General features: G+C 33.9%; 1 protein-coding gene and 1 long non-coding RNA gene across 2 annotated transcripts; one reads left to right on the top strand and one right to left on the bottom strand.

Moving 5' to 3' along the window:
• The first annotated feature begins 2,611 nt into the window (after positions 1–2,611).
• On the top strand, positions 2,612–5,257 carry LOC106072876 (uncharacterized). The gene is made up of 2 exons (XR_001218674.2): positions 2,612–2,776; positions 4,922–5,257. It is a non-coding gene; the product is annotated as an uncharacterized LOC106072876 (long non-coding RNA).
• A 4,152-nt stretch (positions 5,258–9,409) lies between these two features.
• On the bottom strand, positions 9,410–16,964 carry LOC106072875 (3-beta-hydroxysteroid-Delta(8),Delta(7)-isomerase-like). Its single transcript, XM_056026853.1, has 3 exons — positions 16,514–16,964; positions 13,654–13,690; positions 9,410–12,080 (listed from the first exon to the last, which is right to left on the bottom strand). Exons 1-3 carry the CDS (start codon positions 16,824–16,826, stop codon positions 11,681–11,683), a joined length of 750 nt encoding a protein of 249 aa, XP_055882828.1. The 5' UTR covers positions 16,827–16,964; the 3' UTR covers positions 9,410–11,680.
• Between the last annotated feature and the right edge of the window lie 7,122 nt (positions 16,965–24,086).

The following is a 24,086-nucleotide window of genomic DNA, read 5'->3' as shown; positions in this document are numbered from 1 at the left end:
TTTGGAGGAGTTCGCAGCGCTCCCCCCAGCGCGGGGCGAAGCCCCGCCGCCGAGCACTATTTCTGGTATTGAAAGCCAACAAAATGCATATTCTGAGGTATCTACAGTGCATTATCTTGCTATTAAAAAGTTTTATTTCAAAAACCTAATGTGCTATTCTTACTGACTTAGACCCTCTCGCGCCGTTCGGCGCATTTGCCGGCAAGCTGTTTCCACAACTCATATTTTGCGTAATTCATTTTGTGTGAGAACATGTCCCGCAAAACCTCATGCGACGCTCTGTCACAACCTTACTAAGGATTCGACTCCCAGTTCGGCATATGATTTCTTTGATTTAGGCGCGATCTCTATGACTGACTCCTAAAATCTGTCTTAGCCATCTTTGTTGAGACACATTTAATGATTTTCAATTTCGGCAGAAGACTATTCACACTTTATTAATTGAGCCCAAGCCACTGGTAGAAATTTGTAACCTTTCTTGACTACGCTCTTGGAATTACATGCCTGTATTTCGCTTAAGATTTTATATGGAAAATGAAAGTTTTTTCGTCAAATCATCTGTTGAGGGGTTTTAAACTAAGAAATCTCTGGAGTTTTTTTGTTTTGTTTTTAATTCAAAAACCCCATTTAGCTACGATCTTAGAATTTGGTGACTGTAGTTTGCTTTAAAATAATATTGAAGAGAGAGGTTTTCAACTCTAAACGTTATGTAGGGGAATTTTAAACTCAAAACCCCTTTGGCTACGCTTATAGAATTTTGAGTGTGTAATTTGCTTTTTTTTATATTGAAGATGGGGTTTATCGTAAATTTTGGAGGGGTTTTAAAATCTAAATCTTCCTCAACTGTGCTGTTGGAATTTGGGGATTGTTGTTTGCATTTTTTTTGTTTTGTTTTATAGAAGAGGGGGATTTAACTGCAAAAACCTCTGGTAGGGGGGTTAAAATTCAAAACCCCATGTAGGGGGTTTTAAACTCAAAGCCCCCTGGTAGAGGGATTTGTATCTCAAAACCCCCTGATAGGGGTTTTTTAAATCTCAAAACCCCCTGGTAGGGGGTTTTAACCTCAAGAACCCCCTCCCCCCCTGGCTACGCCCATGAGTTTAACTATTATCTTCTGATCAATATAATGACTTCACTTGACGGGAGTTTAACTAACATCTTCTAATCAATATAATGACTTCACTTGTCTGGAGTTTAACTTCTTCTAATCAATATAATGACTTCACTTGACTGGAGTTTAACTATTATCTTCTAATCAATATAATGACTTCACTTGTCTGGAATTCAACTATTATCTTTTGATCAATATAATGACTTCACTTGTCTGGAGTTTAACTAACATCTTCTAATCAATATAATGACTTCACTTGACTGGAGTTTAACTATTATCTTTTGATCAATATAATGACTTCACTTGACTGGAGTTTAACTTCTTCTAATCAATATAATGACTTCACTTGACTGGAGTTTAACTATTATCTTCTAATCAATATAATGACTTCACTTGTCTGGAGTTCAACTATTATCTTCTAATCAATATAATGACTTCACTTGTCTGGAGTTTAACTAACATCTTTTAATCAATATAATGACTTCACTTGTCTGGAGTTTAACTAACATCTTCTAATCAATATAATGACTTCACTTGACTGGAGTTTAACTATTATCTTCTAATCTTCTCTTCCTCTGTGGGTTCCAGTCCAGAGCATGATTGGAAATATTTTTTTCTTGTTCTCGGCATTGGTCAATGCGACCCCATTTTCATCTTGAAAATAATGACGGATGATGAATGTAGGAATATTCTAAGAAAAAGGCCTAAATAGAACAAAAAGTTGCCCCTTAATTTGTTACAAATGGTAGTGACTCGACTATACAGTGTTGACAAAGTATATGTAACCATTAGCTGGTCGTCATTAATATAAAGTTACAGGCTGTTGCATTAGGTTTACTGAAAACTGAAGCACATGATGTTTCGAGATATGCTGTGGATGGTTCTAAATTGATGACCTACACAATCTTACCTAATTATTACATTAAAAACTCATGTTTCACGGTGTTTGTGTATTTTTGATATGACAATATAGTTATGTAGAAAATGAAGAAACATGCCGGACACTGGAATGACATGGGAGCAGATGAAGAAAGCTGCTCAGAACCGAGATCGGTGGAGAGGTGTGGTTGCGGCCCTATGCTCCCTTGGGAGTGCACAGGATTAAGTCAAGTCAAGCCGGACAATGTATATTGCATTTATACAAAGACATCTAAGGTCGTTAATAGATATTTCCACGAAATTATAATTTCCTCCAACCATTATTCTATGAGTTTCATCAAATTATCGTGTACTAAAGTGATCCCAGTAAACACCTCGTACAAATGTACGTAAAATACAATTCTCTGTTAGACTGACACTGTGTGTGTGTGTGCTCTCCCACCACCAACACGTAGGCTCTCTATTGTCCCACCAAGTGTACATTTTAATGTTCAAATATATTTCAATGTAAAACTCAATTTTAGAAATGGCTGGCCAATAATATTTAAGTCAATGTTGTAAACGCTTTAATCTCCATATTATTTTGTTTTAAGAACCGCTGGAACTCACAGCACTCATTATCTTTACATTCGTTCAAAAAAAATTGAATACATTCTTTAAAGAGATTTCTTATCTTTTAGCAACTTATTGTATACATTATAAACATTGAGTAAGACCACAAGCATTATTCGGAATTGTGAGAAATTAATCAAAATGAAAATTGTCAGCTTATTACTTGCCATTTTTGTGAGTACATTTTAATATCTAAGCTTACTCTTAATACTTAGACCAGTGATTCTCAAACTTTTTCAAACAAGTACCACTCGATGAAGACCAGTAAACTAACTACCACTGTCAATTAATCGTTAAATTTTGTCCGCGTTGTTTTGAAGTAAAAAGTCATTATTATCAGCAGAAAGGAGTCGTTGAATGATATTGAACTAACTAATTTACATTTTTTAAGACTTTTTTTTAAAGGGTGGCTGTGTAGAAATGGAAATGCTAAGCATCATTTTTAACGTCCAGCTGTCTGCTAGTGTCTTTTTCAACAATGAGGGTCAATTTAAGGTCCTTGACATTTGAGCTGAACTTGTAATATCTCCAACAGTGCCCAATCTCTTATGTGGGTGGAGAGGGGGGTATCTGGAAGAAGGTTACTGTGCTGCCATTTTTGGCGCTTAGCAACTCACAACTCTGCTCGAGTCGGGATTCAAACACGAGCCCCCTTGTTATGTGGCCAAGTCGTAGCCCAGCGGTTTATGGACATCAGCCACACATCCCAAGTTTAATTCTCATCAATGAAATCATATAAATTAAAATGTAATTGTAAATTAAGTCTAGGCCCGTACACAGACAGCCTCGAACACTTGCTCTACAGTTAACAAAAATAGGTAAGGACCCAAAAGTGGGGCCTATAGAGATTTATCTTTGAATTGAATTTTAAAAAATGAGAAATAACGACTAAAAAAAACAATAACAAACAAACTAAGAAAAATAAATAAAACCTCAGATTTTGATAAAATATTATTACACTCCACAAGCCTTATATAGACCATAGACATTATGCAGGCTTATTTAAAATTTATAGGCCAGTTCAGTGTTTTATATATATATATATACAGAGAGAGAGAGATAAGGATGTTTTATAGCTATAGTCTTAACGGTACAGTTGACTTGTTCACTATCTATAAGCTCGACTTAAAAAGTGATCAGTCACTGTCAATAGGCAAATACTCAGTTTATATGCATTTATCGCAGAAGGGTATCCTTCAATTGTCTTGCTAAGACATTTTCTTTATCTCGCTAAGGTAAACACAATAAACTTACGCATTGGAAACCCTGTTGGACTAAGTAAAAACAAAGGACGTTTGGGCCACAAGGTCTTCGCTCGCTATAAACAAACAAAAAAATAAAACAAAATAGGGCTATAGATGGCTATAAAGGAAATTGTGCTGTGTCAAAGCGAGAGAGATCGCAAGGAGGCGCTGCCGTCTGACTAGGGTTGATGGGAAGGGAGCGGAATGTTTTTCTCGATCTAATTTTAAAGAAACGTTTGTTCGTTGTTGATCCTGTGAAGGCGGCGGGTGCATAACATGTAAATAAACTTCATTCTAATATGCAGAAGGATGTTGTTGGGGTTTTGTTCGTCATCGTGTCTCAGTAATGAGGAGATCGGCGGTACCCCTCCGTTGTGGGCTGTTGAAAGGAATAGAGACCGGCTTAGAGTTTCACCATTTCAAATATCTCTAAGGCGTTTTTGTAGTCTTGTTTATAAGGTTTCGAGTCACTGAGTTTGTTTAGGGCTTCTTTGATATTGTATCCGGATGCTGGGTATGATTTTAAAAAAATACGTGCACATTTCAGCAATGCATAATCAAATGTTTCAAGCTCTCAAAATCACTCTCTCGTTTCCTCGGTTTGAGCAAAAAAAAAAAAAAATATTTGTAAGCTGTATAATGGAGGCATTGTCTTTTTTTTTCTAGTTTTAAAAAGTATATTTTATTTTTTTCTTGTTCAATTTTTTTTTCCATTTTATACAAGCTTAAAGTCACAGAGTTTATATTTTAATAAGTAATTAGGCCAACGATAGACATAAGTTTGTCGTGGGCTACAATGAAAATCATTTATTACTTTTGTATTAGCCTAATTCTACATTAGCCCAGCTTGAAGTGTTTGGCCATCTAGACATTATTTCTGACATCGTTTTATAAAGGTGCAACATATTACAATGGAGTTTTACTAAAACTAGTAGAAATTAAAATGGTGATTAAGAAATTGTGAGGATTACAATGTTCATTTTTGTTTTTTTGTTTTTTTGTAAACACAATTTTGAAACAAACGAACGAAAAATTGACAGCTTTCTTTGTAATCTTGCTTTCGGTTGTATTCTAGTTGATCATGGCCATTACAAGGATGTCCACTGGCTTTCCACTTACGACGGATGATTGGTTCCCCAGCACGACGCCACCCACTACTCGTCTCAGCGACTTGTGTGGCGGATGCCCTGCTGAGGAATACTGCATGACACTTCACGACCATACTTGTGTCACTGGCTTCCAGTGTTTACCGCCTTCTCACGTCTGCTTTCCTTGGATAGTTTAAAGTCACAACCTGGTGTTGTAGTGAAACAAACAGACATTGTCACCACTAATGTATTTACCTGCTGTCTCAAAAGCAAAAAAGTCCAGTCAGGCATGTAATGAATAAATTTTGCTAATAAATACCATGCCTATGTCTGTGTCTCTTTTTATTAGCTCTGGAACGTAGCAAATACTTTTTCAAAATGTCCAATGACAACCTTATTCTCAAATCAATAGGTAACAATCACTTAACCATATCATATAACTATTACTCAAATCAATAGATTGACATTTGTCACTTTTATTTTTTGTCAATTGTTCTAGTTTATCCTAGCTGCAGTGGCGAAGTCTAGCGCTCTTCCACTTCAGACAGACTACTGGTTGCCCATCAGTACCAATCCGCCCACAACAATCGTCAGTCACTCTCAACAGTGTGGCAAGTGCCCCTTTGGCGAATTCTGCACGGCGGTCTATCCAACATGTATAACTGGCTATCCGTGTTCGCCTGCTTACATGTGCTTGCCATGGATCATATAAAATGACCAATTTTGTTGACTTTTGAAGATGTAGCCTACCACAGTCTTAAAAATATACATTAAATGTTGATGGTGCAACTTGTAATTGTTGTAGGCTACTAAATTCTATATGTAAATATGTATGCATTAGTTAATTATAGTACCGATACTTGTATATTATTTTATTCCAACACTTGTAAGGCGTCACGAACGTGAGTAGCTAGCATGTAGGCCAATAGATCATCATGTTCTAGATTATCTAACCATAAATACAAGACATTAAAAAAAAAACTACCGGTACCTGGGTATAAAAAGTTTGAATATATTTCTTTTGCATTTTCTTGTAAAAAATTCTGAGGTTAAGTCTTAAGCTATTTTAAAAAATCGTGTCATAATAGAACAGTGAAATGGCCTAACTTCTATTTTGCATGACTTGCTAGCAATGGAACATTTGGTTTGAACTCTCTTCTTCTGTTCGCATAGGAGAACAAATAATGTGCTCCAATTTGAGAGAGTGTAAATTGAATTCAGATTTTATTAATTAGGCCTATATTACATACAAATCTAGAAGAAACAAGGTTACAAAGACAGTTTGTGTGGAAACACAAACTCAAAATCGGCCCTCGAAGTGGTCCACCTAGAGTCTTCACAAGGACTCGAACAAGGGACTTCCGGTTCCTAGTGCTTTACCCCTCAGTCACAGCATCTCCATTTATTCATTTAGCTTACACTTAGATTTTTTAAAATAATTATTAACCTTAAAACTACGAGGATGCATTGAGAAAACTAACTGGGAAATCTTTATTGAGAACTGTCCAGACATAAACGAACTAACAGAAACTGTTAACTCATATCTATCATTCTGTGAGGAGTTAACAATTCCAACAAAAACAATACAAGTCTATGGAAACAATAAGCCCTGGATGACCAAAAAAATCAAACACCTTATTACTGAAAAGAAAACAAAGTATAAGGCTAGACATGAAGAGTTTATAAATGCTAAAAATAAACTGAGAAAAGCAATTGCAAACGTGCGTAATTCCACACATCTGGAAAACTTCAGAAATCATACCAGTGCATAAGAAACCAAAAATAGATTGCTTAAATGATTTCCGACCAGTAGCACTAACACCTATTGTTATGAAATGTTTTGAAAAATATATGCTTAAACAACAGCCTAGACCCTCACCAATTTGCATACAAAGCAGCTAGAGGAACTGAGGATGCCATTCTATTGCTTTTGGACCAGCTTTATAAGCATCCTGATATACCCAAAACATATGCACGAGTCCTCTTCGTAGATTTCTCCTCGGCTTTCAATACCATACAGCCACATCTAATGATAAACAAACTGAGTAACTTAAATGTAAGCCCTTACTTACAAGCACGGGTTCTAAACTATTTGACCCAACGGCCCCAGTATGTTAAAGTCAACAACACCAAATCGTCAACTCGAGTACTATGTACGGGTGCTCCACAAGGTTGTGTACTTTCTCCTGTACTATACACTCTTTACAATAATGACATAAGAAGCATCTATGACTCAGTTAAACTCATTAAATTCGCTGATGATACTGCCATAGTCGGTCTTATTTCAGGAGACGAAACTCAGTATCGAAGCTCGATAGAAGAGTTTACAAACTGGTGCACCGACAACTTTCTAGAACTGAATGTAACAAAAACTAAAGAACTTATAATAGATTTTAGAAAGAAAAAACAAACTATACGTGAACTGCAAATAAACACTACATCCATAGAACAAGTAAAAGCATATAAATATCTAGGCGTTATCATCAACAACAAGCTTTCATGGGAAGACCACCTTGGAACTCTGACAAAGAAAACAGCCCAGCGACTTTTTTTTTCTATACAAACTCAACAGTTTTAAATTAAACAAGAAGATCATTGAGACATTTTACGGCGCGACTGTACAAAATCTGCTAACATACGGAATAACTTGTTAGCAAGGCAACGCCTCATCTAAACTGTTGCAACGTCTAGAAAACATCATTAAAAAAGCATCAAAAATTACACTCACAACATTACTACATTTAAAGGAACTTTTTGAACAAACGTGCCTATGAAAAATCGAAAAAATATTGAAAGACAACGGCCACCCGCTCCATCAGAACTACGCCAGGTCGTCGCGAAGTGGGCGACTGCTGTCAATCAAAACAAGAACGGAGCGGTACAAAAACTCGTTCGTACCTCATTCGGTCAGACTCTATCACCGCCACTCATTGATCAGGGAACATGAAATGCACCAAGATACCTGTGTGTAGTCGCTAAATGAACTCTTTATGTTGTCTGTTGTATTTATGTGTATTTTTCTGTTGTGTTGTCTTTATATGAGAAAAGAGTCCTTGTAATCACAACAAATTTCCGTAAGGATCAATAAAGCAGTCTTAGTCTTATCCATACATTCAAAAGTAATAACATCTTACATGCAATAAAGAGAAACTAAAAAAAGATTTATTCTTCTTACAAAATTAGATAAATTGGCAACACGAAAAAAAAAAAATTATTGACCTACTTTAAGCTACAATCAAAGACATGATGATACTATTGTTTACATAATAAATAAATCTGCAACCCTAAGCTGTCAGAACATAAGTTATTGCCTTAATAATTAAAATTGTGTTCAAATTATCAATACATTTATGGTATACATATATATTATAAATATATCTAGATCTGGGCTCTATTTAGTCTTTTTAGATTTGATTTGATTTGTTGATTTGAGGCACATCGGCACAATTTAGGCCATGTCGTGCCTGCAGTCCCTTAAGGACTACTCTCTCTCTAAACAACAAGGGCCAGATTCTATACAGTCATATAATTAAAATTAAGGTCTATTCACAGTTAAAATAGTAAAGGTAGTAAAAATTTAAATATTTGGTAAAAATCTAATGTAAATAGTGCATGTTCACATTAGACTGTAGGCCCCTATAACGAGGATATGTAAAAACTGCGCGCTATAAAAGTAGTTTGTTATTTTTGAAACTTATAACTAAAACGAAGTTCGTATCAAAATTCTTTTTTTAAAAACAACATTTGAATCAGTATTCTATTCAATGAGTTAGCTAATAAATGGAAAATATATTTTATAATGATCCATTGACACTTTTACCATTGTGACCTTAGATGCTTTTTCTTTTGTACTAATGCGCGAATCTATGCATGAGGCTTAAGTTATTACCTTTTTAAAAAAGTTTTTCATTCAAAAGTGGTGTAATTTTTTGAAAAATCTGTTTGCATATATAATTTTAAAAATTAGATGGTTTTCTTTCGGGACATAAAAAAGTAGCCCTTGCATTAGAACTTTGAATGATCTAAAATATTATAATGTCATTTCATTTTCTCTTCTAGTTTCTGAGATGTAAATGGGACGGACGGACAGGCCACACAAAACTAATAGCGTCTTTTCGGGGGCCGCTAAAAAAAGATTTGTTAAACTAAATTTACCAATGTGATTTTTAGAGCATGTTGTGTGTATTAGTATCTCAGAGCAATAAGATATGTACTACAGCACCTAAGACTTTTTATTAATGCAGAAACACACCAGCTTCTTATTTTGTTCTTTTTGTTAGTGTGGAAGCTTAGATTTGAAATCATTTAGCTGCTACCCAGTTGTGTTATCTAAGCTTTTGTTCAGCACATCAGTCACCTAAAATACTATTACTAGTATTATGACTGACTTAGAAAATATTCATGATCTCTGTATTTAGTTTATGTACAGGACATGAATAGAAAAAACTATTAACAAATGCAAACAAAGTCAGACATAACATTGTCATGGATTGGGGATGTTTTATTGTAGTAAGTATTTCAAGTTGATTAAAACCATAAGACTTTGTTCTGAATCAGGACATTTAAAGAAAACTTTTTTTAAAACAACTTATTTACAATACTGCTTCAATGTCTAAGTAATTTTTGATACCAGGTATCATGTTTAACCCAAATATTGCTAACGAAGATTTAGAAAAATAGATCAAAGAAACAATCAAATAATTGTAGTTGTTTTTTAAATTACAAAAACAAACGAAGAAGATGAAACATCTATGAAGACACGAAAAAAGTCTCAAACATACATGGATACAAAAAAAATACAAGATCTTAAAACACATCAAATACAGAACATAAGTCAATCTTGTACATATGAACACACATGAAGATAACTTTGGGCGGTACATTTTTTTTTATCCTTAAGTCATGTTACTGAAACCATAATCAAGTCATTTGGCTGAAATGTATGTTTGCTATTTAGTGTTGACATGAAGATGAACAACTGAATCCACTGGAGGAAATCACTGAGCAGTACCAAGCAGCAGTAAGCACTACATCTATGCACAAGTGATTTAGATAGATACAATGTTTGCCATATATAATATTCTAGGTGGGAATGTAAAACCTGTGTGGCTTTGTTGAAGGCTATTATACATGACTTGTGTGTGCAAGCCTACACATGGGCTGGATGCTGGTGAATCTAATGCATTATAAAAAGTAGTTCATTTCTCCCTTCCACTAACCCACACTTCAAAATGCAATGCAGGTTTTCCTTCCAGCAAAAGTAAGGGCTCTGTTTTATGTGTATTAAATACAATATCAATTGATTACTTTTCTTTTAATTGATCAAGTCCAAATTGTTCTCAGAATTAATAGTTTTTAGGCAAAAAAACAGAAGGGATAAAATAATACCATGTACAAAGAAGCTCTGAAACAGTTATAAACATTTTAAATGCCTTGTCATAAGCTTTTATAAACTTTATGATGCTATTTCACAACATACGAGGCTCATTTGAAATTCTTTTTGATAAATTAGTGAAAACATCAAACATGAACTGTACCAGTAAAAATATCTTTATTAAGAGAGTCAGTCATTAGATTTTATGTAGTACGGTATTCAAGTATAGCACACTAGAATACTAAAGATCAGTACCTTTTTAATGGATATGTATATGACAATATGTGTACATGTGTGCAAAATGATTATATTTCTAAGCTGAAAGAAAATAAGATCAAAAGCAGTTTTGTTTTTTCGGATGGGAATGGGGCACAGATTCTTCAAAAAGAATCTATAGATACCCCTAGATAGATAATTTTTAGTGAAATCCAGAATAAAAACAGCAGTTTACAGAATTGGGTCTATATAACTGTTATGTTAGGAGAAAAAATGAAACCAGGCCACCAAACTATCAAACATATTCCCACTGATAGAATGGTGGAACAATAAATATAAGTCAAGAAAACCAAACATATCCTTTTTTAAAAACTGTCGAAATTAAATTAATATGTGGTTATATACAAAACATATTTTTTTTTGTCTGCAATATGCATAGTATACTAGATTAAATAACTAAATATAAGACAGTGATGTCCAAAGCATGCAAAATAAAAGCCTTTTTTGTTAATTTTAAGTTATTATATTAATAAAACAAAACTTTTGAGAATACAACATTCCTAAAAAACACAGACAAAAACCCTGCAAACATTTCCTTTACAGATCACTAGACAAGCATGCAGAGGTAATTCCTAGAACAAAATAGATGGTTGCCATTTGTACAAGATGTATTGTAACATGTGATAGGACAAATTGCTACAACCTGCAGCTGATGTCTTCTACACTTATTTTGAAAATGCTGCCTTTTGAACATTAAAACAAAACAGGACAAAAATGCATTTTTTAACCATAACATAAATATTTTAACTACTTAAAAAATAAGATTAATTTTTTTTTTGCAATAATTTAGTTTTTTATAAATCTATTGAAAAAAACAACAAAAAAAAAAAAAACATGTAAACAATTTATTTTTTTTGTAAAATTTAACTCCCTATTGATATTGAATAGCATATAACTATGTGCACACAAGAAATATAAATTTAATAATATTACTTAGCAACAATCAATGGGTTTAATAAAACCATAAGATATTATTGAGTGTCCAAATGTATGTTGACTTGATCAAAATTTTAAAATACAGTTAATGATGTGTACTGTACAAATATAGAAATGAAAAGGTCATTTAAAATATTAATGCTAACAAAGTAAATACATTTTACTTTGATTTATCATGATGGTTTGTGTAATAGGAGACATTTCTTTTTGCCATCTTTCTGTTATAGGTGTCTATATAGAAGTCTGAGACTTTCTGGCAAGAAGCTATATGCCTCAGGGCATCAATGACTAAAAAGGTTGGAATGATAATCCACAAAGAATTCAGGAACAGAAAGTAGAAATAAAAGAACAAAGGATCATCTGTGTGGCCATGAACAAATCCATCCTTCCATTCAGTTGAAAAATACAGGACATCACCATACAACTGGAAAAGTGATAACATCAGCTGGAAGCCATACCGGTAGTTACTGCCATAGATAAAGGCCAAAAAAGTAATTAAAGCAAGGGGTCCATCAATAGCAGCTGTTATTGTTTCCATGCAAACTGTAAATGTGTCAGAGCTGAAAAACAAAAGGGAAGCTAATGAGAATATGAATTCTAGATACTTACATTTTAGATAAACTTCAGAAACATTTTAAATATAAAAACTAAAAACAAAAAAAAACAAAACCCAAAGGTAGATATTAAACATTAAAACATTTTAAAATAATTAATCCTATTAAGCTCACTATTTCAGTTGCTTTGTTTTTTTAAATATGCTCTTTAACAAAAAAAAATTTGGTTTTTACAAAAAGCTATTAATGGAAAAGAAAATGCCCTCATAAACACACTATTGCTATTGGTGGCCTTATATCTGCAATTTCATTTCATCACAATGAATTTTTACTGAAGTTTCATTTAGGTTAGTATATAATATTCCATTCTGATTTAGAGCTCTTCAGTTACTTAAAATCTTTTCTTTGTTAACATTGAGCCAGAAATGGAAACTGGCTGTTCAAAAATAAAAGGTAAGTACAAAATGATTAAATCTACATGGTTACATAAGACATGCGCGCAGCTATGCTCTTAATGCAGAGAGTGTGTTTTTGCATTCCAGCATAATCTGGCCCATGAACACTAGCAATGCAAAGCATCAAAAAGTCTTGAGTACACATTTCCAGTATTTAGATTTCGCACTTTGCTGGTAACATATCTATTGACACTAAAATAATTTTTAAAGGGAAACTTTGTTGATTTTGACAATTTTGTTTATATGTATTTTGATTGACAGATTCTTCTTATTTTAATTATTTTCAATAATAACTTAATATTTGATGTTTTCCTGATATAACTTTTCTGTGCCACCAAAACGGTCAGATTTTCACCAGATTTCTGTGTGACATCACACAAACCTATTAATTTAATCTACTGACTTACTGTATAACGGAAAACAGTAAAGTTTACAATCTCATAAAAGAAATAGATCTAGGTCTATGAAATTAGATCTAGATCTTGTAAGCAAAATAAAAAAATTTGTGTTAATAGTAGATCTACATGCTTCACTAACCATGGCTGTACTTTCTTGCCTGACCACTCAACACACAACAAACACTATCGCTTGATTTTCTTGTCATAAACGAATACAAGTAAACTTGGCTAGCCTTACACTGACCAGTTTGTCAGAATCAATCAGACACAAGATCTATTTATTTTTTGGGACAGGGAGTGGTCTCAAGATAGTTATCCTAATGCTTTTAGATCTCTCTCTCTATATATACATATATATATATATGTAACTGTACCATAGCTATGACTAGGCCGTCAATAAGCCTAACAGCCACTGTAAAAATGAAGCGATATGATTGGTTAGATCTAGATTCGCTTTCAGTATTGTTGAGGGAAGTGAAGTATACCTAACCTAAAAACAAAATCTCGAAACCCCATTTTTTTTAGCTGTCAAGAATTTATTAAATATAAATGTATCTAAACATTCAAACAAAAAAAGGTAAAATTTAATATGTTATAACTCAAATTGAAAAACTATTGCAGTTTCCATATAAAAAGAGATGAGGTACTAATGCCAAATGTTAGACAGAAGAACAAATTCAAGAAGAATTTTAAGAAGCAAGCAACAAATATTATTATCCAACTGACCTAATGTAGCGGCTATCACATTTACTGTATTCTTTCCCTGAAAAGAACAATTATAAATGATACAATAGAAATACTTGCTTTAATAGTGAAACATACTAGAGATCTATCCACAAGAGTAGACTTGTACATTTTTTTTTTAATGCAACACATCATATTTAGTATTTACCACACTAATATACCAATATGACCGATTTTTTTTTTTGATTTAAGATAACTTTAGAAAATATTAAAGCAAAAATAGGGTTAAAACACAGACGAGTTAGTTAATATTTAATAAGCTTTGTAATTAAATACATTGACACAAATATTTGTAAATATATCTTTTCTAACAAATAATACTCTATAAAATATTTTTAAAATCTCATTGACAACTGTTCTAGGATTTTGTTTACACAATTTTAAGGATGCCCCTGAGACTACCCAACTCTAATGGGTACTTGACATTAGTTGGAGAATAAAAGGTGGATGGTCTTTGTGCTGGTCAACCACAGAAACATCTGCCCTTTAGATTGCAAGGTCAGAAAGGGTACTTTATTATCATTTGAAATTTAATCAAACTGCATACAAGTCTATACTGAAAATACTAGGTACTTCAACCAAAAAATTTGTATGATCATTTGTTTTGTAATTGATATCGTTAAATAGAGCTAGTTTTCCCATTTATAAAAACACCAAAATTATGTTTCTATGCTAAGTAGAAGAGAAGTTTGCTTCTACTTAGCATAGAAACATAATTTTGGTGTTTTTATAAATGGGAAAACTAGCTCTATTTCAATTAATTTATTTAAAAAAATAACGCCCAATGCACCGAACAGTGTGGGGGGACCTAAAGAGTAAGTAATTAAAAAAAACAACAACGCTTATTAAATATTACGTATACATGTGTCATCAATTAGTTTGCCTCAGTCATGTAATTTAATTTGTAATAGATCTTGACTAACAATAAAAAAAAACATTTATAAAAATAAAAATGGGGAATGACTTACTTCGAACTCATGGTTCAAGCCTTCTCACCAGATTTTGACATTTTTGTTATTAAATCATGCAAATCCTTCTTATTATTTAACATTTTTCATTTAATTTTTCAGGAGACATTAAACATGTTTTTAAAAGCATGATACAGCATGTCAGCATCAATCTTCCATCTAAACCTTTTCTTTTACAGTCGGATTTCGATAAAACTAGAAACCCCAAATTTTGTAGAAATTTGAGTTAAATTTATGCACAACTTTTTTGTCAATATTTCCATTTCAAATTTTTAGGAATCTTTAAACATGTTATTTGCAATAAAGTAAAACATATTTTTTATAAATAATTCTAAACAATATTAGAAAGAAAAACTTTGTATGTTTATTAATGAAAAAAAATGGCTAGATTTTGTTGAAATATGATTAAATTCAAAAGCACAACGTTTTTAATTTTCAATATTTCCATCTCAAATTTTCAGGAAACTTTAAACATGTTATTTGCAAATTTTTGTGATAATTTAAAAAATTGTCCTACTGGATGCTAGATGTAGTCAAACATTAACAAAAACACTTTTATTTATTAATATTTAAACAATTTAGTGGAAACTGTAACTTTAAACAGCCTATTTGAATTGTTGGAGAATGAAATATTCTTAAAAAAAAAAAAAACTTAAAATGTTGATCAAACAGATTTTGTTAAATGACTTTTAATAAATTTTTTGAAAAAAATAAACAAAAAACCCACAAGAATATTAAATTTTATTTGAGGCAATAGAAAACAATACTTTTAGTCAAATTATCATGAATAGATCTTAGCTTATGAAATACAGAGATGTTACTTCAAAAAAGAAGATGATTACATCCAATGCATTACCGTAGGTCAATCTAGTCATGCATGTTAGTCAATGCCTTAAATATGACCCTTTAAAAAAAATTATTATATTACAATACTGAGTTTATAGTAGTTTTTACTAGATCTAGAGTCTAGAACATTTTTGTCAAAAAGTCGAGAATAGTACTATACTATACTATAGTATACTTTATAATTGTCATTTATTATGATAGACTATAAGGCGGAAAACAGATTTCCTATTGAAAATGCATTTTTGTAGTTCAACATTCATTTTCTACATAAAAGAGACCATCCATGTAAAATTTGATTTACTTATGGATAGATCTATGTTTGTGTGAGCTTCATTAGCAAAATTTTTTTGAAATACATTTTTATAATGAATTTGTGCATTTGTGAATACTGGCAAGTATGCACTAAAGGACGGACAAGATTTACTTTTCCGTCTATAAACATCATGTAGTTGATAATTATTTTAAAAAATATCATTTCAATAACGGCAATTTTATTATTTAAACACATTTTTTTACAATTTCGGTAGTAATAATGAATTCTTTTCATTTCTTTTGGAAAATTAAATTCTTTTTTTTATTTTTTTAGAATTCCTCTATTCTTGGGCATCAAAAATGATACCAAAAGAAGGCAAATTTGAAATTAATAAAATAAAATAGCCCTAAAAGTAGAATGTTGAGAGCTCAATCTGTAATCTGTTTTCTGCCATATAATCTAGATAGAATAGAATCTACATGCCTAGAGTCTGATTTTTATTATATTTCTTGATCTAGAATCTAGACTAATACATAACGTCATAAGATGATAAGTACATGTTACATACATATGATCAATATGATGTATTGACAGTATTGTAGCATTGTGATTGTATATATAAATATAATAATATATATTATATTAAATATAGATCTATCTATATAATTGTTTTAAACTTTTATTATATTTATAAATACTAGATATCTACTGATCTAGGATCTACTCTAAATCTAACTAAATAGAATCAACTTTTTCATGTCATTCATGTACATACACATTTCTCCAAGTATTGAAGTATGGCCTGCAAGTGTTGCATGATAAATTGCAAAGTATCCCTCCAGCACCATATGGATAAAGGCACATAAAAAAAACCAACAGAGCACCATTCGACGCTTGAAACAGAACTTTTGTTGTCTTAGTTTTAGACCAGAGAGATACCATGCAAATATAACTAAGAAACCGGCTGCTACAGCAAGTATTGCTAGAATTTCAGTGGTACTTTTAACATTAGATATATAAAGTGGTAATTTAAGATCCTTGGGTAGATATGGATGTTTCAACACAGACTTAGGTTGTTCAGAAGCCATTTCTAACTAAATCTTTGACAAATTCTGATATTCTGTATTTCTAGAAGCAGATGTAGTTTAGTTACAATTTTCAACCCCAAATCGTACGACAGTGTAGATAGGTTATCGGAATTGTGGCATTAAAATGTAAGCCAGATTTTTTTCGTTAACCTGTTAATAATTCTAATTAAATAGTTATAAAATTAAATAGATAGAGATACACATAATAAAAACCATGAAACTAATTAACCATAATATTTTTAAACATTTTAACTTATTTGATCTTTAAAAAAATTGATTATTTTATATAATAATCTTTATTTCACAATTTTAGTTTAACTGGCATAAAAAAAAATCAGATCGCCGGTAGAGCTCTTCTTTACTTGAGATACTTTGGGCTCACAGGCCTAAATGTGGTTTGGTAATTGAAAACCACAGACCTATATATATATATATTTCCATGTCTTCGAAACTTCTCTCTTTTTTTTTTTAACCGATTGACCCCCTTTTTACTACAGTCAAAAGATACACTCAGACCTTCTGAGTATAATATATAGATCTAGAACAATAAAAACAACACAAGATACAGAAATTTTACAAAGAGAATTAGAGGAATTACTGAACTGGGAATCAAATTGTAGCATGTCTTTCCACCCAGAAAAATGACAGTTATTAAGAGTAACAAAAAAACTAAAACAAATTAATTCCACTTATCTTATTCATGGCAAACCAGTAACACAGAATAAAAACGCAAAATACTTAAATGTTTGGATGAGAAATAAAAACTGTCATATAATCCCCATATTGATGAAATAGTCACAAAATCAAACAAAGAATAAGGGTTTATTAAAATAAACTTCTATAAATCAAATAAGAACATACAATTAAAATATTATTTAACCTTGGTAAGGCCAATAATAGAACATGCATCATCTGTTTGGGATCCCTCAACTCAAGAAAACAATAAGAAACCGGAACAGACACAAAATAGAGCAGTGAGATTCATAACAAACGAATATTCACATTTGACTAGAGTAACACCTTTAATAAAATCACTAAATTTAGAAAGTTTTTAGGAGGGAAGACTCAAAAGTAAAGTAGCAATTATACATAAAACACAGAGCCATAATCTTCAAATACAAAAAAAACAGAATCTATTAAATACACAGAAAGACACAAAGATAAAGGCACATTCATGGGCGCCCGCAGGATTTTTCGCATGGGGTGCAAGTTGCCAAGTCGGAGCTTCAACTTTTTAGCGGTCCCCGAAAGGGGAAAAGACGCTATTAGTTTTGTGTGGAATGTCTGTTCGTCCGTCCGTCCCCTTTAGATCTCGTAAATTAGAAAAAGATTGAAAATCCAACATCATGATATTTTACATCTTTCAAAGTTCTGATGCAACGGCTACTTTTTTTCTTTTCTGAAAATGAACAATTTAATTTTTAAAATCAACTATGCAAGCATTTTTTTCATAAAAATATACCATTTTTACAACTATTCACTATTAATAGTAACAAACACAGGATGCTATTTAAAAAGGGGAACATTCACTTACCATATTTTTAACACATTTTTGCAAACGGTTTGAGATTTTTTGTCAAAATTTTTTTTTATATAGAAGTTGTTAAGTTAAGTTAGTTCTGTCATACAAACTACTACATTTACAGAAAAAAATAGTTAATATTTTTTTCAAAGAGAAATAATATATTTAATAATGCATATGAGTAATTTCAAACAACAATTAATAAGTAGTTTTTTTCATATTATCGCGTGAAGTGCAAAGAGTTCACCAATACATAAGACACGTTACTAAGGATTATTTTTTTACGAAATGTTTCTTTTAAATGAGGCTTTGATAAGAGATTGACCCTTTACAAAACAATTAGATCAATTAGATACTCATTATAAGACATCAGTTAGGCCAGGTTTACAACTAACTTCACATTCACTTTCACCTATCCCTTGGTCTGCTGGACCGTTGGGGCATCACACAAGATCTGTCAACCTTCTTTCTCCATTGCATTTCTCAATTCTTATATGTCATTTGCCTTTGATAGAATTTCATTCTGATATTCTTTCTGAAAATAATGAAATCTGCCTTTTTATCTGCCTGTGTTGACCACTTCGGGGGCCGATTTTGAGTTTTTGTTTCCACACAAACTGTCTTTGTAACAAAGATTATGAAAGAAAAGAACTGCTGCCCTCTCACCACATATACCTAATATACGATATTAATTTCACTGTATATACTTGTTTCATGAAATAAATAAAAAAAAATAACACATGAACACATTGGTAAGTTTATCCATGAGGCTCGTGCATCCCAATGGTCGATCAAAAAAAAAATGCAAAGGCTGCCAAAATTGTCAATAACTTTACTTCTGAATTGCTTCTCGTCGCGATGGACAAGCCGGCGATGAACGCTTATCTGCAGTGCTGATATTCTTCTTTACGTTGCAGCTCTAGAATCATTTTAGGATGTAGACAAAACAGGATGAACTGAGCATTAGTATTGCTTGAAAAGCGAGACGTTAATGAAAAAAACGAATGAATCAAGAGACGAATGTAAAGTCGTGTTCTGTAATAATTCCAAAATCCCAGCAAGTGTTTTTTGCTCGGTGTGTCTGTCGACTGCAAATTCTAGGCAGCCCCAATTCAATAACAAGTTTGTCTTTCAGCAGTCTCGTCTTCCTCAAGATGCCATCCTGTCTTCCAGCAGTCTCGTCTTCCTTAAGATGCCATCCTGTCTTCCAGCAGTCTCGTCTTCCTTAAGATGCCATCCTGTCTTCCAGCAGTCTCGTCTTCCTTAAGATGCCATCCTGTCTTCCAGCAGTCTCGTCTTCCACAAGTTGCCATCCTGACTTCCAGCAGCCTCGTCTTCCTCAAGATGCCATCCTGTCTTCCAGCAGTCTCGTCTTCCTTAAGATGCAATCCTGTCTTCCAGCAGTTTCGTCTTCCTCAAGATGCCATCCTGTCTTCCAGCAGTCTCGTCTTCCTCAAGATGACATCCTGTCTTCCAGCAGTCTCGTCGTCCTTAAGATGACATCCTGTCTTCCAGCAGTCTCGTCTTCCTTAAGATGCCATCCTGTCTTCCAGCAGTCTCGTCTTCCTCAAGATGCCATCCTGTCTTCCAGCAGTCTCGTCTTCCTCAAGATGACATCCTGTCTTCCAGCAGTCTCGTCTTCCTTAAGCTGCCATGTTCCTCGTAATGGTCAAATTGGTTTTTGATTATGTCATTAATGTTAATGCTAATGTGCTGTTGAGCGGCCACTTATGCTTAGACGAACAGACTACAACTTCGCGGAAACTGGTTCAAGAACAGGTGAATAATTGACGACAATTTAATGACAAATCAGAAACACATGAGTTTGCGGTTTGTCTGGTTTCATTTACAGATCTTCTCAAAGTTGTGACTTAAAGAGCGAATGAATTCGTATTTCTCAGTCCATTGTGTTTCCCACAGCTCAGCAGCAATAAAGCTGCTAGAAGAAGAAGAAGAAGTCTCCCACAAAAGAGCTAAATTTATCACCAACGCTCTCGCCTGGGACTGTTATGGAAGAACTAAATTCTTCTTGATGACACCAACAGCATTACGAATATATGAAACGTCATTCAGGTCAATGATAACAAATTTAAGATTGTGGGACGCGCAACGGACATATTTTTCCCACATCCTTGCTTGAACACAGTTCTGAATGCTACACTCACGGGGCAGCCATCATACCCTTGGCCGAGTAGTTTTTCCATTTCTAAAATGTACATAATGTATTCGCTGACAACAATGTTAGACACAGTCTCCCTGGACAAAACCAATGAAATCTTCTCGAATACGATCGCCTTCAACAAATCCAACGCTCAAGCACATCTGTTCAGTTTCATGACCGAAATACCAAGAAAACGCAGTTAATTCCTGTTGCTGCTGCTCGTATAGTTTGGTTTCTTGCTGCTGCTGCTCGTATAGTTTGGTTTCTTGCTGCTGCCGGTGCTCCGTCGATACAAATTAACGTTTTGACTCAAATGATGGCATGTGAACAACTTTCTTCTATCTCTTCTATCGTAAACTGGTAGACATGTTTCATGTTTCACCTGCTATTTTATCGAGCGCTAATACTGACCGCAACATAATACATGTACCAAGATGTCTGCACTCTTCACTCTTGTTCAGAGAAACTTTCACATATATCAAATCTAAAGACAGCTGGCAAGGATATGTCCTCCAAGAAAATAACAAAAAAAAGCATTTTCTAAATACAATGATAACTATTAATTATATGCAAATGAAAACCAATCGTCACGACTAATGAGCTATGGAATAGTGAATTGCAAGCCTATAATAAAGCGCTCATGGTCGAAAATGAACTAAAGATTAGCCTATTATAGTTCATTACAATAAAGCTTATCTTTATTAACTTTCTTTCAGGTAGAAGCACTACATGTTAAGTTGCTTTCTAGTAGAACTTGATTGATTTGAAGGTGTAAAAAACTGGCTAAAATTTGCCTATCAGAATTCAGAGGGGTGCACGTACATTGTCAGCCATCTATTCCTGACAAGCCTAGGCTAGTCTACTAAAACTGTACTTCAGTCACCAGTGGAAGCACTCCTGGTTCAGTTGCTACTTAGATTTTAATTGATCTGATGGTGCAAAACAAATGGCTAAAATCAGAATTCAGTTGGGTGCAAATTGCAACCCCTTTGCACCCCCCCCCCTGCGGGTGCCTATGGGCACCTCGTTCCTTATGCTAGGACAAATTTGTACTAATGCTCCTTCTTCCATAGTGCTGTAAGAGCATGGAATGGGTTGCCTGAGCTAGCCAGGAAAACAAGTGAGTTTACAGAATTTAGGTCATTGGTTAATCCTTAAAGTGCTGAAATGCTTTACAATGAGTGCATACACAATCCTGATGTTTAGATGCTAAACTACCACACGCGTTTTAAGGGTTAATATGCATGACTACATGTATGACGCGTAGGACGTAATCATCTTCTCTTTTGAAGTAACGCCTGTATTATATAAGATAAGAAGTTGTTTTAACATAAATCTAGTATAATTAAGCATAAAATTAAGTTGTTTTTCTCAATGTCTAGATAATCTATATCTTGGATTCACATTGGTCAGCGAATATACCCTCCTGCACAAAGAATTCGATATTCAGGACTATTTTGCACAACGTCTTCTAAATCCTGATCTCTAGCTATAAATCTTCTATAGGCCTACCATAGTCTAGTCTAGACTGATGTCTTTTAATGTTGTCATGTCTGGATCTAAATCACCAAACTAGAATTTTATATAATCTTAGATTTATACATGGGCTTAACCAGGTTTGTTTTCGAGGGGGGGGGGGGTGGGGGAGGGGTAAAAAATGTTTCAATTAAAAAAAAATCTAACATTCGTTGGTTATTAAGAGCAAAGTAATCGCTCGTGTAAATCAACCTCATAAAGGAGGATAAGAGCTTTGTGTATGTTACCTGTTCTATCTAGACTTAAAAAACAATACATGCATCTTTGTGTATTGTTACGTACAGATGAGACTTTTAATGATGCAATAACAGACTCAAATATGGTAGATTATGATGACTTTAAACCTGAGTTACAATTAATAATGTATCAACAATAACTTTGATTACATTCCTTCATTTTCGGATTCCATCTTCTCTCCCTTTCAACACACATTCGCACCATTCCACATTCACACTATGCTGCGCACGCAACATGTATGTTTCCTGTTCTATCTAGACTTGAAAAAAAACAATACATGCATCTTTGTGTATGTTTCCTGTTCTATCTAGACTTGAAAAAAACAATACATGCATCTTTGTGTGTGTTGCTTTATACGAAGACAGAGAAACCCCGAGGAACACCGCCATATCTCTGGATCGTGCTGCAAGATGTTATTCTCTTTACAGAGTCTTAGTGCTTAGACTAACAAATGGTAGAAGTAGTGGACTGTCTAGATCCAAGACTGTTCTCAAACGTTTGCCGATACCACATAAGGGAAGTGAAGTTAACTGGCACTTTAATTTTAAACTTCGTGAATCTCTGACAGACATAAGGTGATCTAAGCTGCTGGTTTGAAGCTTCCAAAAGAGATCACGGAGGTCAGGCTGGTGAACTGTGTACTGAGTGCTTACATATGTGGAGGTCACTGCTTGGTTACCTTTACATCTTTTGCTTGAACAAAGTTTCACCTTAGTGGACCCTCGCTCTTCTGATTAGAGAAATATTGCATTGTAGATGGCGGGGAGAAGGGGAAGCGCAGATAAACGGCTACACTGTTTTGTCAGATACACTAGCTAGCTGGGGAGAAGGAAGCGCAGATAAACGGCTACACTGTTTTGTCAGATACACTAGCTAGCTGGGGAGAAGGAAGCGCAGATAAACGGCTACACTGTTTTGTCAGATACACTAGCTAGCTGGGGAGAAGGAAGCGCAGATAAACGGCTGCACTGTTTTGTCAGATACACTAGCTAGCTGGGGAGAAGGAAGCGCAGATAAACGGCTACACTGTTTTGTCAGATACACTAGCTAGCTGGGGAGAAGGAAGCGCAGATAAACGGCTACACTGTTTTGTCAGATACACTAGCTAGCTGGGGAGAAGGAAGCGCAGATAAACGGCTACACTGTTTTGTCAGATACACTAGCTAGCTGGGGAGAAGATAGGCGAACTTAAAGCTTTGTGTCATAAGCACTGGCGGATCCAGGGGGGGGGCGGTAGGGGCGATCGCCCCCCCCCCCACTCGGACGAATTATAGTATAGAATTCACACAATTTGTATGCAAATTTATTACTTATGTTAATAATATATACTAATTATTTATATTTCAACCTATTTTTAGATTATTTCGCCCCCCCTTCTAGTATTTTGGCCGATTTGGTAGGGTCGGGAGGGGGCGATGGCATCAATCCGCCCCCCCCCCCTCCACCATAAACTTTCGAGTGGGGGGGCGGTCTTATTTATTTGTAGAAATCACGGCTTTCTAATAGAATCAATTAGATATATATTATACATATATATGATTAAAACTTGTTATTGGTATTTTAACCGGTCTTTATATTATGTCGTTCACCTGTTGGCCGATTGGAAGGGGAAGAGCGAATACCTCCACTGCCCTTCCCATCTAAACCCTTTGAGTGGGGGGGGGGGCGGTCCTACTTTTATGGAGAAATCATAGTATGTGAACAAAATTAGTCGAATATCTATATAATATAAACAGGTAGAAGTGCGATACATGCAATCCCCTTCCCCCCATCGGACAAATCAATACTTTTTATTTTTTTTATT

Source organism: Biomphalaria glabrata, chromosome 4, assembly GCF_947242115.1.
Source record: "Biomphalaria glabrata chromosome 4, xgBioGlab47.1, whole genome shotgun sequence".
In the NCBI taxonomy this organism is placed as follows: domain Eukaryota; kingdom Metazoa; phylum Mollusca; class Gastropoda; family Planorbidae; genus Biomphalaria; species Biomphalaria glabrata.
Note: the sequence above shows the minus strand (reverse complement) of the source record. Positions and strands in the feature narration are given on the sequence as shown.